This window comes from Austrofundulus limnaeus, unplaced genomic scaffold (assembly GCF_001266775.1).
Source record: "Austrofundulus limnaeus strain Quisiro unplaced genomic scaffold, Austrofundulus_limnaeus-1.0 Scaffold10, whole genome shotgun sequence".
Lineage (NCBI taxonomy): Eukaryota > Metazoa > Chordata > Actinopteri > Cyprinodontiformes > Rivulidae > Austrofundulus > Austrofundulus limnaeus.
In genome coordinates this window covers 1,213,082-1,226,363 of record NW_013952412.1, presented here as the reverse complement: position 1 = coordinate 1,226,363, position 13,282 = coordinate 1,213,082, and the positions used below count along the sequence as shown (strand labels likewise).

Genomic DNA, 13,282 nt, shown 5'->3' with positions numbered 1-13,282 from the left:
TTTAGCTTGTTAACTAAATATTTAATTTGTAAGTTAAATATTTAGTTTATAAACTGTGACATTTATAAATGTATGAATCATATGGTGAAAAACTGACTGAAAAATAATTCTGTTCTTTTTTTCTTATAAAAGGCTAAATAAAACAAAAATATTGGTGGTAAGTTTTGACTGTGTATAACTTTACAAATGGCACCCCATAGCATTGTCCTGAAATGTGAATCCATGCAAGTTTGCAAATTTACTTCCTGTTTACTACAGCCATGTGTAACATCTGACATAATTACACATTGTGTAGCCTGGTTTATTTGCTCCAAGCCAGTTGATGGAAACACGTCTGATGCGCATTTCTTTTTTCGCAACATTTTAAAAGTTCTCTCAAAATGCGCATTAAAGCTGGATGGAAACACGGCTAAATTGTGACTGACCTTTGACTCTTTCACTGAAAGAAATAGTTTCAAACCTACAAAAAAATTCACACTTTTTTTGTCAGTGCAGTTTTTCTTTCACCAGACATGCATCACAAGACAATTATTAAAGGAACACTGCATAAAACTGAGAATAATACAAAACAGATGTTGCCATGCATGAATGCTCTTATACTGTATATACACACATGTACATCACTTACACAGATGCTTACATAACCCAGAACATTTCCAGTTACACACAAACAGATGCTTTGATAGATGTAAGCTCCCATCTTTCCATCATTTTACTTCCTGTGCCCCCTTCATCCTGTTCAGGGGTGCATACTGGTGTCTGTTTGCAGCAGTGAATGGAAGAGGCAGGGTACCCCCCTGGACAAGTCTGAGCCAGCACAGAAACAAAACACAGACCTCAGCTGAGTACTGAGTTCTTTACATCTATGTCAATTCAAAAGTCAATGCAGCCACTTTACATACACAGTTCATTTTACTGATAGTGCTCAGAAAGTTTTGAGGCTGGCTAATTAGTCTTTTTGATGGAATGTTTTGGCTTCTAACGGCACTTACATTGTTGTATTGATTCAGCTTCATAAGGGGTTTAATTTTTCCAGGAGTGCTCCTTATGACTCACAGTAAAGCCCAGTTAAGGAGCCATTAAAGTTTCCATGCAACTCTTTTCCACATTATATGTTGCTTCCAAGAACAGATGCAACAGAAAACCAAATTTATTATCCATTCATCCATTATCTGTACCCGCTTTTTCCTTTCCAGGTCGGCGGGGTCACTGGTGTTCATGTCTAGTAGAGACTGTGCACCCTGGACAGACGCAAGTCGCATAGAGACACATAGAGACAAACTCCTTTCACTTTGTGACTCACCTAGAGAACATTTAGAGTTCCTGATTAGCTTAACGTGATTGGTTTAAGTCTGTGGGAGGACGAGCTCAGAGAAAACCCACACATGCATGGAGAGAACATGCAAACTGTCCTCAGAAAGGCTGAAACACGAGAGTGTTTCTTATCTATTGTTTGTCTTCTGAGTAAAAACGGTTGATCCCGTATCTTTCATCTGCCCTCTCCTATCACTTCAGGTTCTGCCGTTCGATGACAACGTGTGTTTACGGGAGCCCTGCCAGAACTACATGAAGTGCATCTCAGTGCTGCGCTTCAACAGCTCTGCCCCCTTCATTTCTTCACCTTCCATCCTGTTCCGGCCAATTCACCCCATCGCGGGCCTGCGCTGCCGGTGCCCGGTGGGCTTCACAGGCGATTACTGCGAGACGGAGATCAACCTGTGCTACTCCAACCCCTGCCTGAACGGAGGGGTGTGTGCCCGCAGGGAAGGAGGCTACACGTGCATCTGCCGTGAAGACTACACCGGTGAGAGTGACAGGAAGTGTGCAAAGACGTATACACACTCATCTTTGTACGAGTGGTGTAGATTGAAGAGTTGGTGACAGTGATGTCAAATGAGCAATTATCACTTAACACAATTTCCATATTGGATTTTTTTTATTTATTTATAGTCAAATATGCCAAATCTAACTAAAAATACTGATATTACATTTCAGTTTAGTTGTCTATTTGTATAAATTATAACTTGTAGAGATATGAGACTCTGTCAGATTTTCTCTTAATTTTTTTACCTTTAAATGTGATTTCTTTATTACACCAAGCTTTTTATGCCTATAAGATGATGTATGTGCAGTCTCTTACACCTTAAGTTTTATATCCAAATCTAATCAATCAGTTCCATTAGTTTTCTCCGTAAAGACTTTCTTTTGATAAATGGTCAGAGAGCCCAACTTTTAAAGAAATAAAAGTGCTGAACGAGCAGTAAGACCAGCAGAATGGACAAAAGCATAAAAGGTTAGTAATGTATATGAGAGATGAGTCACAAGGGTGAGGTAATTTAGAGACAAGACACATGTTGCTAAAAAGAGCCAAAGAACGGACACTAAAACCATGAATCAGAAGCAGGACCTTAAAAACAGAAACCTCTTAATGACACGGATATAAAAAAAGTTTAATTAAACGAGCAGCATGATGTCAGTAAATCTTCAAAAGAATCAAATGAAATTTGAATTCTCCTATTAAACTTGTAAACATCAACTGAAGGCCATAACAAAATAACCAGATTGTACTGCCTACATGTAACATTCAGTCCTTGTTGTCTTTTTATTTTTTATTTTTTGTAACATTATTGGATCAAACAAATTGACCGAATAAAGAAAAAGGCAGTTTTAAAGAGCAACATGTGCGTTTACTGTACTTTAACTCCACCCTGGTGAACCAAAACTGCCTCTTTGTTCACAGCCTGTACTGATTTCCCCTTTTTGATCATTTCTGTTTTGTCTCTTTAGTCGTGCTGAGCTAAACAATTCAAACAGACACACTCTGTCTCTTGGGAGAGTTTCCTCCTCCTGAACAGCCTTTTACACACAAACATTCAAACACACACACCTACCTGAGTCACCATAGCCCTTCACTTTTTTCTTTTTTTAAATTTTTTTATTTATTTGTTTCCCCACTTGTACACACTAATGCAAACTCTTCATTCTTTCTTACCTTTCCCAATCCACCAGGCTCGTTTTAGTCCTCTTTCCTGTCTCTTCATATCGCCGCATTGCCTCCGACGCTGACTTGTTATAGCAGAATATAGATGCTACGAATGGCAGTTCGTGTGAGTGTTTGTGAGTCTGGGGGATATTTCACGTTGCTTTTTATTTTGGATTAGAAAAGAGCTGGGGGAGTGAAGCAGCACTTTCCCTTTCATGGGTGAAAGAGAGTGTTTTTGAAACTCCCACTGAGACAGACAAAAAGAGATGAGCCGAGAGATAGGAAATCAGCAGAGAATGATGGTGAAGTGAAAGAGAGATGGAAGGAGTCAGAAAAGCTGAAGAAATGGAGAGAAACCTGAGAGGCCGTGAGAAGCATTTGGCGGAAGGAGGTAATAAAATCTTAAACAGGAAGGAAATGCATGAAAGTGAGTTTTAAGATTATTGGATTTACTGGTGAAATAATGATTAATGAAGTGAGAGCACTGTGATTTTTTTCTCCTTTTTTTGCTCATTATTCCACAAAAGTTGGATGACTCTGTGGGATACATCCACTAGAAGAAGATTTTTTTTTATTTTGAAATACTACACAGTTCATGAGTGATAGGATACAGGCAAAATAATATCAGTTTCTTTGTGTTCTAAACTGCATATTTGTGGTCTGACAATGATTGTGAAGATTTAACTTTATCATAGGGCTGTGCTTTAAGTTTGTAAATATTAACAAATCAGAGCCTTAAAGGAGAAAAATAGAACATTAAAAAAAGACAGTACTTCAAAATACAAATTTCAAAAAAAAAAATCGTGTAAGCCAGAGGCGGAGCCAGAGGTGTGGCCATGGTGGCACCTGATTGGCCACCCCAGGTGCCACCCCTAAATAACTGACAAGTGGGGATCCTTGATTTTGTATTTGCATTTAGACTTTGAGATTTTTCTCTGATACAATTGTGCTTTATAAATTTTCAGGCATGTATCTTTAAAAATGACTAAATTATAGCCCTTTGTAAAATTAACATTAGCATTAGTGGTTGGCTTAATTCGGGATTAGCATTAGCATCTAGCATATGATCATTCTTAGCCACTCCACAACAAATATATTCTCAATAAATTTTAAAATGGCTGAGTTATAATAACCTTTTAACATTAGCTGTGGTGGCCATATTTTCATTTATTTATTTATTTATTTATTTATTGTCATTGAGAATTTGGTAAAAACAGTGTAAGAAAATTCGTATTCAATAAACTGAAGTTGATATTAAAAACACAATTGTTAAATAAAATGATTTGTAGAAGGAATTAAGCCATACAAAACCAGAATTCTCGATCTGCATGAGGTTTATTGTCACTCAAGCTGTCAGGAAACCAACACTACAGGAAAAACAGGAAGTTCGTGTATTTATACACTTTCTTCAATGCCTGCGTTCGCCCCCTACTGACCTACGGCTGAATCGCAGGCATTCAGACAAAATCCTCAGCTAATGTCATCACAACGTTTGATTATGTGTTGTCACATATTTCGGACATGTAACTGAACTTATTTCAATCAAAGCATAATAGATTAAACACTGTCAACATTACAAAAAGGAAAACCTAAGAATATAGTGTTGTGCTTTTAACATCAGTACTAACCTCTAATAACTTTAAATTTCTTCAACGGTGTTGAGCTACTTCTACACTAATCTTCAGCTTTGCATGCTTAAATATAGCTGAATAATAAACTGTGACTAGCTATTTGGATCATTATTAGCTATGTTCACACAACATTTCAGCTTAGTATTTCTTAAAGCAGCTGAATTAAAGCCTTTTGAAATTAACTGTGGCAGTCATCTTGAACTTTAAAATGCTTTTTTTTTATATTTGCATGTGCCCCTGCTAAAACAACCCCAACTTAGAAGAAATAGTCTGGCTCTACCTCTGTTATAAAAGATAAAACTAGATGGATTGAAGGGCAGGGCTGGAAAACACTGAGGGAGAAAATAGAGGAAGATATGAGATGGTATCTGATATGGTTTGGAGGGAGATGGGTGAGTTGAGTGGGAATAATATAGAGATGAAGCTGCGAGGGGAAATGGAGTGAGGGGATGGAGGATGAGAGGTTGGAAAGAAAAGGGTAAATCAGACGGGGTCTGGACTGCTGTTGTTGTGCTCTTCCTGCGTGGGCGTCGAGAGTTGTAGTGTCTCGTCAACGCCGCGGGGCAAGTGGAAGGAAAAAGGAGAAGGATGACGAGGAAAACTCAGGGACGAATTGATTCTGCAACACACAGAAACCTCCGGACATCTCATAACTGAGCTGTCTTTTTTCCTTCGTTCCTTTTCCAGTGCAGCCTGCCCTTATCCGCCTCTGATATGTTCTTTGTGGCTTTGAATTGGTTTTCCCTTAAACTCTATGGATCTCTCTCACAGACAGGAACTAATCCTGCCCGGGTTTTTACAAGAAACTATTTTTCTGCTCAGGTCGTAACAGTTTTTCCACTCAAAAACACAATAGCTCTCCAGGAAATCTAAATCAGGTTTGATCTGTGAACAACTGTGCTGATATTTTACTGGAGCTGAAATAAGACAAAGTACACCTTGAACAATAGAAGGGAGAAGATTTTCCACCAAAAACATTTAACTCTGGTTTAACTAAGCTTTGGCTCTTTTTAATAGGGTTAACGATAGTGGTGTCCCAATACAGATACCACTATCCAAATCGAGTCAGATACCAGCATTTTTACAAGTACTTGTACTCGTTCAAAATGCCCCAGTACACAGAACTGATACCTATAATAACCTCAATGCTCATTTGAATAGGTTAGTTTCTCAGTTCCATGCTAATGAAACATATAAAAGTTAAAAGAAAATCTTATATGCTGTTTTAGTTATTTTAAAAAGATTTAAACAGTACTGTATACTGTATATTGGAGAGCCACCTTGTTATAAATAAAACAAATGAGTTTTTAAAGTCATTGTGTAATGTTAAGGTTCTAACTCAATAAGTACTCGGTATTGGCAAATGCCCATGCTGAAGTACTCATAGGCTACTTGGTTTTATTAAAACTGGTATTGGGACACTCCTATCGCTGGTGTTTGGCTGTGAGACGGCCATTTCAAACATGAATTCTACATTTCTGGTGCCTCTTGTGGACAAATAGATTTAATAATAAGTGTGCAACATTACATCTGTGGGAACCAAAAGTAAAATCCCCAAAGACAGTCAAGAGTTTGAGTTAAAACTTTTATGTGTTGTTTAAGTTCTTATGTACTTCAGAAGGTTTTTGTGTTTTTTTCATGCGTAACTTTAATAATAATAAAAGATTTGACCAGGAGCAGCTCACTTGTACTTACAGTAAACCTGTTCATATCTTTAAGTGCCTTAGAGAAATTAGACACAAAATAAGAAAACAAAATAAAAATGTATTAAAATCATTACATTTTGCTGTCAGAAACATTCAGTATGTTGCATTTTCTCTCGCACTGATATATTTTGTACATCTTAAGCTTTTGCACATTCCTTGTGACCCGACATTTGCAAACTTAAATAATTCATTTAAGAGGGAACGAAACAGCTGCTGTGGTATTTTATATTAGTAAATGAAAGCCACGGAGGATTTCTGATGCCTTAGGAGCAATCTGACTCGCTGTTTTTAATCCCACCACTTAGTCAGTTGTGTGTTCGGGCAATTAGAAGAATTTCCTGTGAATCAAAGTGCATGATAAACTAACATTTGTAGTTTAAGATTAAAACTGATGTTTTAGTTTATACAGTGAACATTGAGATTAGGAATGTTTGGCTACTAAAAGATGAAAATGAGAGAAAAAAGATTTCATAAATACAAATTTGACACATGCCACAGTAATAAACTAAGCACATTTGTTAATTTTGTAGACAGAATGTTGGCAAGATGGTTTGAATTATGAGAATTGTAGCCATTTTTCTGGTTGCGAAGATCAGTCCCGCAATTTTTGTAGTATTTTGCGAACATAATGACAGCTAGGGTCGACTCCGACAATTCATGTCAACATTTTAAAGGAATGTACAATCTGTTTGCACACACTCAATAACCTTGTTGTGATGGAGAGTGATAATAAATTAAATAATCAGCAAAAATCAAACCCGTTGTTGCTTCAGTAAAAACGTGAAATTGTTTTAAAGTTTGTTGTGAGTGCAGATTAAATTTTTGTTTCAATTTCAAAATACATTTTGGCAACAGATCTAAATGTTCTAAAAACAAAATATTTTTCACCTTCTCTGCAAAACGTCATCTGCAGCGTTGCAGAGTTTTTCAGCTGCGTTATTTCTTATTAGCATTTTGACATATTAAACAGCAGCACATAATTTATGAACCTAAGCACCCAGTGGTTTAGAGATGTTCCTGGTAGACAGAAAATCTAAAAGGTGGAGTAGACAAAAACACAGATCTGTGATTATTTTCCAGAGTAAAGACAATATCAGGATTAGAGCTGCTGTAATGTGGAGGATATGCCTCACAGAGCGGAAAAACGCAAAGAGAAAATGAGGGACGCACAGAGAGGTAGAAGCTCGGACCCAGACTGAATGAGTTTGTTAAAGCGTCCAGTGATGAGCAGCGAAAAAGAAAGAACAAAGACAGGTTTTTATTCTGTTAGCTGTGTCAGAGCTTTTTGTAATTTACTCTGAAAGAATTAGAGAATAGGTGATTGTGAGAAACAGAACAAAACAAAGGAGAATCGTGGTAGGCAGAGATCAGATTAGCTCTGGGTGTGATAAAGCTAAATATGCATGTTACACTGTGAAATGTATTCCAGCAGACAGGGTGATAAAACAGATTACACATGAAGAGTATATTAGCTGTGTGATAAAAACAAATCTTGCTTTTCAACTAAAGCCGATATGAGATGTAGACGCAGGCTTAGATAAAACGTAAAAACTTTGAATAAAGTAATTTGGATTAAAAAAATAAACAAAGAAATTCAGAGGAAGAGAGAATAAAGTGAGGAATTAGTCAGTGCTGTCACTTCACTATAAGGTTTCAGTACTACAGTCTTGTGTGGAGATATTTATGTACTTTGTGCTTGTGTGGGTTTTCTCCTGGTACTCTGGTTTCCACAGTGCACAAATATACAAGATACATGTTTATTGAAATTGAGACAAGAAGAGGTTTATAATGATTATATGATGGGATTCTTTCAAAAACAAAACGGTGGGAGTGAAAAGATAGTTTTAAAAGAACTGTACAATATATATCACAAAAAATAGTAATACTGTGAATATGAAATATTTAACCAAAAATAAATAAATAAATAAATAAATAAATAAATAAATAAATAAATAAATAAAATAGTACATGCACAAGTGGAAAATGAAAAATGTCTATGAGCAAATCAAATATTTTTTTAAGAACTGGGTTAGGAGAAACTGAGACATCACCTTAAGAAAAAGCAAACAAAGCTCAGTAAAGGAGGATGAGGAGGCAGAACGAAAACAGATTGCTTGAGATTGAGAAAGTTTGAGCTAAAATATTCTGGTTAGAGTTAAAGATTTTGAGGCTTTAAAAAATTAATGTGATATGGAGTTTCAAAGTAGAGACCATCTGATAACTTCCTAAAGTCAAATACATATTTCCTGTAAGGCTGTTAGTAGTATTGCATCACAGGCACTGTAGGCGCCAGAGTTTTAAGTGCAATAATGGAAAATTTGTACATTTTCTTGATCAGACAAGACTTCTTAAACGGAGAATTATGTATTTTCCAGGCAAATACTTCAGTTCTACATCACTATCAAGTAACGTTACCTTCAGTTGCTATAAAAATGCTAAATATCAAAAATATATTTGACTTTGAATCATAGCCTATCTAAAAATCTTGAAATTGGCCTCTGTCTCCTTAAGAACTTCCTACCATTTCTGAAGCTCCCATTTCAGCATGTCTTCACAACAATGCTTCAGACCTCAGCTGCAGACTGACATCCAGGGTGGAGCTTTGTGTAAATAGGCGGAGCTTTGTAACGACAAGCGTTTAGGCAACTCCTCATGGGTACCACAGGAGATTGGATTTCTCAAAAATGCCGGAATGAGTCAAAGCAACACTGTGACAGAATATAACATAAAGCTAAACAAAACTGATTTTGCATAATAACCCTCACCCTCAACAACAGTGTGAAATTACTGCAGATATGAAAGGTTCAGTTCAAAACACATGCAGATGCATTACAAGCTTTTATTTTTTGTTTAATCTTATAAACCAAAGGTTTAACTTCTGTTTTTCTTTCTTCCAAATGTGAGATGAAAGATTTTAATTGATAGTTGTACATTTTCTAGAAAACCTTTAGGCCTTTTTTCTGTGGTGAAGTCTGAATAAAAAAAATACTCCAGGGAGACTCACTGTGAGATCACCTAAATGAATAATAGAAGAACTCATGATTTTGTGTGACAGCAGCTTTCCTCTGGACGACACATCTTAGAACATACCGTCCTGCAGTCTGTCGGCCGGTCACTTCCACATCCTGACGTCATCCCCATTTATGTCTCTAATTTCTGGGGTCACAGTGGCCTGTGTTTTATGGATATTGATTTTCAGGGCAGCGATGACCGTCGTAATGTAACCTTGGTAGCAATCAGAATATTGTTGAGTATGAAGTCAGAGCTCTGCTTGGTAAAGTTTTCTTTTAGAACATAAACGACAGTCTTTTTTTTGTGCTCCGGGTTAATCGCATCGCAAAAATAATAAATTTAGTGCCCCGCAGTGCTGCAGGGGTCAGTAAACATGACAAATAATCTGGGTGAAATATACTGGAAATACACTTAAAGATATTTAAAAATGGAATTCTCCAAATGAGCAGTTGTCTGAGTCATTACACGTCACTCAGCATCCCTTCAAGGTACATCTGTCTTCACTGCGTGCAGAACAGGAGCAACATGGATGCACGCAAAATCAATGTGAGAAGAAGGAGGGAATGGGGGGGTTGGGGGGGGGGGGGACTGAGTGTGCGTCGCACCCTGGGGACGCACCACGTGTTGGGGCGAAGGAGGATGGAGGGTGATGGGACGGGCGATCGGGGCGGAGCAAGCTAAGATGCCGGGGGTGGTTGAAGAATGCAGGCTTTGATGAATAAAACATTTGCTTGAATGAAGGGGTGGTGTGAATGCATTAAGGCAGACACAGAAAAGACAAAAAGAAAAGCCAGGATATGAACAGAGATGAAGAGAAAGGATGAGTAAAGCATTGAGGCTGTTAGAGATGTAAAAGTGGAACCAAGACAGAAAGGAGGAGGAAAAGGAAGTAAAAGCAAGAGGAAGAGGAGGAAAATAATAGAAGTGATTGAAAATAGTTCTGCTTTTAAAAAATAAAAGCTTAATGCTTGAAGTGTCAGATGTTTTGAGACCTATTCTTTGTGTGCAAGGCTGTTTAGTGGAAAGCTTCATGTGTATGCTGTTATGACTCATTGAACATAATTTGGCATTGTCTGAGTGTCTACAGTAAAAAAAAGGGTTTTTCTTGCTCTTAATGGAGATAATACCCAGAATACACAGTCAAATTTACTTTGAAATAAAAATTTATTTACAACTGAAACATATGGATATTTTACTTTTATTTAAAAGGGCATGCAATATCCACTTTTATATCTGTTAAATACATTTTTCAGTCTCCTCTGGTGCAGCATAGATTATTTTATTTTTATTTTTGGGACATATTTTTCCATCCTGTTCAGTTTTCTCTATTTTCTTTGATGTTTTCTGAACTTTTATGTCACAGAATTTGTGATGGAAAAGCCAAATAAGGTCTGGACTCCTCTGGCTCTGGGTCAGACTCTGAATCCAACATGTAAGGCTGGATGGACAAGTCTTCCCTTGTTAACATATTTTAATTAATTTGTAAATAAAATGTTTCTGTGCCGCTATCTAGTCGTCAACCCCTCTATCAAACTGGAATGGACCGGTCTGGTGGCTGGAGGGGGGCGGGGTGTTACGCACATTGTTTGGATTTAAAGAGACAGCCTCAAAACGAGTCGATCTGAGACACACCTCAGAAAAGGGGCTTGTCGAGTTACAATGAGGAATTCAGACCAAAACATTGCAGTTCCAGTTTATATAGACTCCAACTGAAGGATTTAAATTTGAAAAATTTAAAAAACAGGATATGGCCACTTTAAAGATACTCAATGCTATTACATAAAGAAGAATCATAAAGTGAAAAACAATGTTTGCACTTTTGCTGACGTATTGATTGTTGATTTCCTTAAATTAAACAATTTTAGGCAAAGTCTGTGAATGTCTTCCAACTACTACGTGCAGTTTTTACCTACAAAAACAACCGAAATGAATGAAAATTGGTCAACAATGGCAGCGCCTAAAGAAAAGCCATCATGTTCTGTTGCTTTCTTACACAGACCTGTTGAGTAAAATATGCAGATAAACAGTAGACCAACCCGAACTTTCATTTGTTTTTTTAGTGGAATAAACTGAGAGTTTTGTTTGCGTTGAGTGTAGACCCAAATTTTAAAATGACATATCAATATATTTATAATAAATCATTTCAGTCTGCACCATTTGTTACAGAGCAGGATAACGTTTTATGTTTGACTTCAAAGTTTGCAACAAGAACCTGAAACAGCTCCAATGAGATTTTCAGACTTTTGACAAACACTACAAGCCAAAAAAAACATCAACTCGAGCTGTGTTTATTGACATTTTAATGACACAACCATTAGTCGTCGGGCTAGAAAAATAATTGCTATTTGCAGCTGGACTTTAAACGATCAGGGTTCTAAATACATACGCTGTCAGAATGATTGTTTCTGTGTAGAAAACTGTGATCTGCAGAGCTGTTAGTTGATGCAGTGCAGTGGAGTAAAAAGTCCGATAATGATTGTACCTGTTACTTTGTCTGCACCATGTGGCCCGCATCTTTCAGTATACATCAGAGTGTGTGCTGCTTTGTTTGCTGCATGTTTCTATTAAATGCCATCCTGCCTGTGTGGGTGTGTTCATTTCCATTTTAGTCTGCTCATTAAAACCCATCTGGGCACGAAGCGGATGCGTTTTAGAGTAAATTTTTAAGTGCATTCTTGCCATGGGACCCCCACTGTTTATTAATGGCTTAACCTTTGTGTTGAAGTACTGAGTAAATGAAAAACTGCACCATCTTTTCTATTCTTGTTGTATTTGTGTCCTTTTGCCACAGACTGGTGTAAATGCCTTGGTGAAGTGAAGTCCATGCGTAAGCAATAAATACGGCAAGAAATAAAATCATTGTTATTGAGTGAGTCTGAGACTATCTGCTCTGTTTTATTTCTTGTATTTACCATGGTTGCATTTTATTTGTAGACTTGCATTTTTTTTAGATTTCCCTTTTCTATTTTTGATATTGTAGATATGCATTTTTTGTTTGTCTTCTTTTAGCCAATTTATTTTCTTGCTGTCTGTCAACCTGAGCTGTACGTCAGTGCATAATAAACAGTATATGTGTGTGTAGGTGAGTTTATAGGAGTGTGTTTGTTGGTCTCTGCAGTAAGGTCTCAGCACACGCATAATTCATGAGTATTAATGTTTATTTATTTATTTTAATATTAATGAAAGGGTCTTTTTGGATGAGTGGTTTCAACGACAGAAATATGGTGTTGTGTTAGTTTGTGTGTCTCTGTGTGTGTGTGTGTTTCTGGGTTTAATTAGCTACCTGTTGTGTGCACCCACAGAGAGGAGTATATGTTTAAGGTAAAACGGGTGAAGAGATAAGAGAAAGCCAAACACGCACAAACAGATGTGATAATTTAAATGTCCTTGGGCTATTGTAAGTTGATGGATGTCTGACTAAGTGTCGGTGTGAGTGTGTGCATCCTCGGGGTGAGAAAGAGTGTGTTTGTCAGCTAAATCACAGAAGATGCGGGCTGCCTGAAGGCACATTTAAGGAGGTGATGGAAGGAAACACAATGCTAATAAAAAAGCAGGGTGGACAAATGAATAAACTGTGATGGAGTGAGAGAACAGAGAAATTAGAATTCAGATGAATTGAAAATGAACAGCATTTGTAGTGGAAGAGCTAAAGAGATTTTTAAATGAAGACGAGTGCAAAATAGTCTCACTTGGCCGTGACTCTAATATGCACATAGCATATGTTACATTGAACCAAGGATTAAGATGCAAAAGTAGTATGTAGAGAAATAGGCAGCTACAGTGCATTGATTAAAGGGATCCACGATTAGTTGGAACATTAGACTTTATTTGATAAACATTTATTTTAACTGTAAAATAAAGACTGTAAAAATACTGTAGGCTGTTTGGTTTTTATAATTAACGCTAAAGCTAACAGTCTAATCTGAGGCTCTTCTTCCATGAAGCAGCTC

The 13,282-nt window shown here is 37.0% G+C and overlaps 1 protein-coding gene across 5 annotated transcripts in view; it reads left to right on the top strand.

The window, feature by feature from the left end:
- The window catches only part of celsr3 (cadherin, EGF LAG seven-pass G-type receptor 3), a 112,720-nt gene that overhangs the window by 26,042 nt on the left and 73,396 nt on the right, over positions 1 to 13,282 (top strand). For all 5 annotated transcript variants that reach the window (XM_014001759.1, XM_014001754.1, XM_014001760.1 and 2 more), the window contains exon 3: positions 1,516 to 1,804. In XM_014001759.1, coding sequence (XP_013857213.1) covers positions 1,516 to 1,804 — 289 coding nt within the window. The remainder of the gene's footprint in view (positions 1 to 1,515; positions 1,805 to 13,282) is intronic.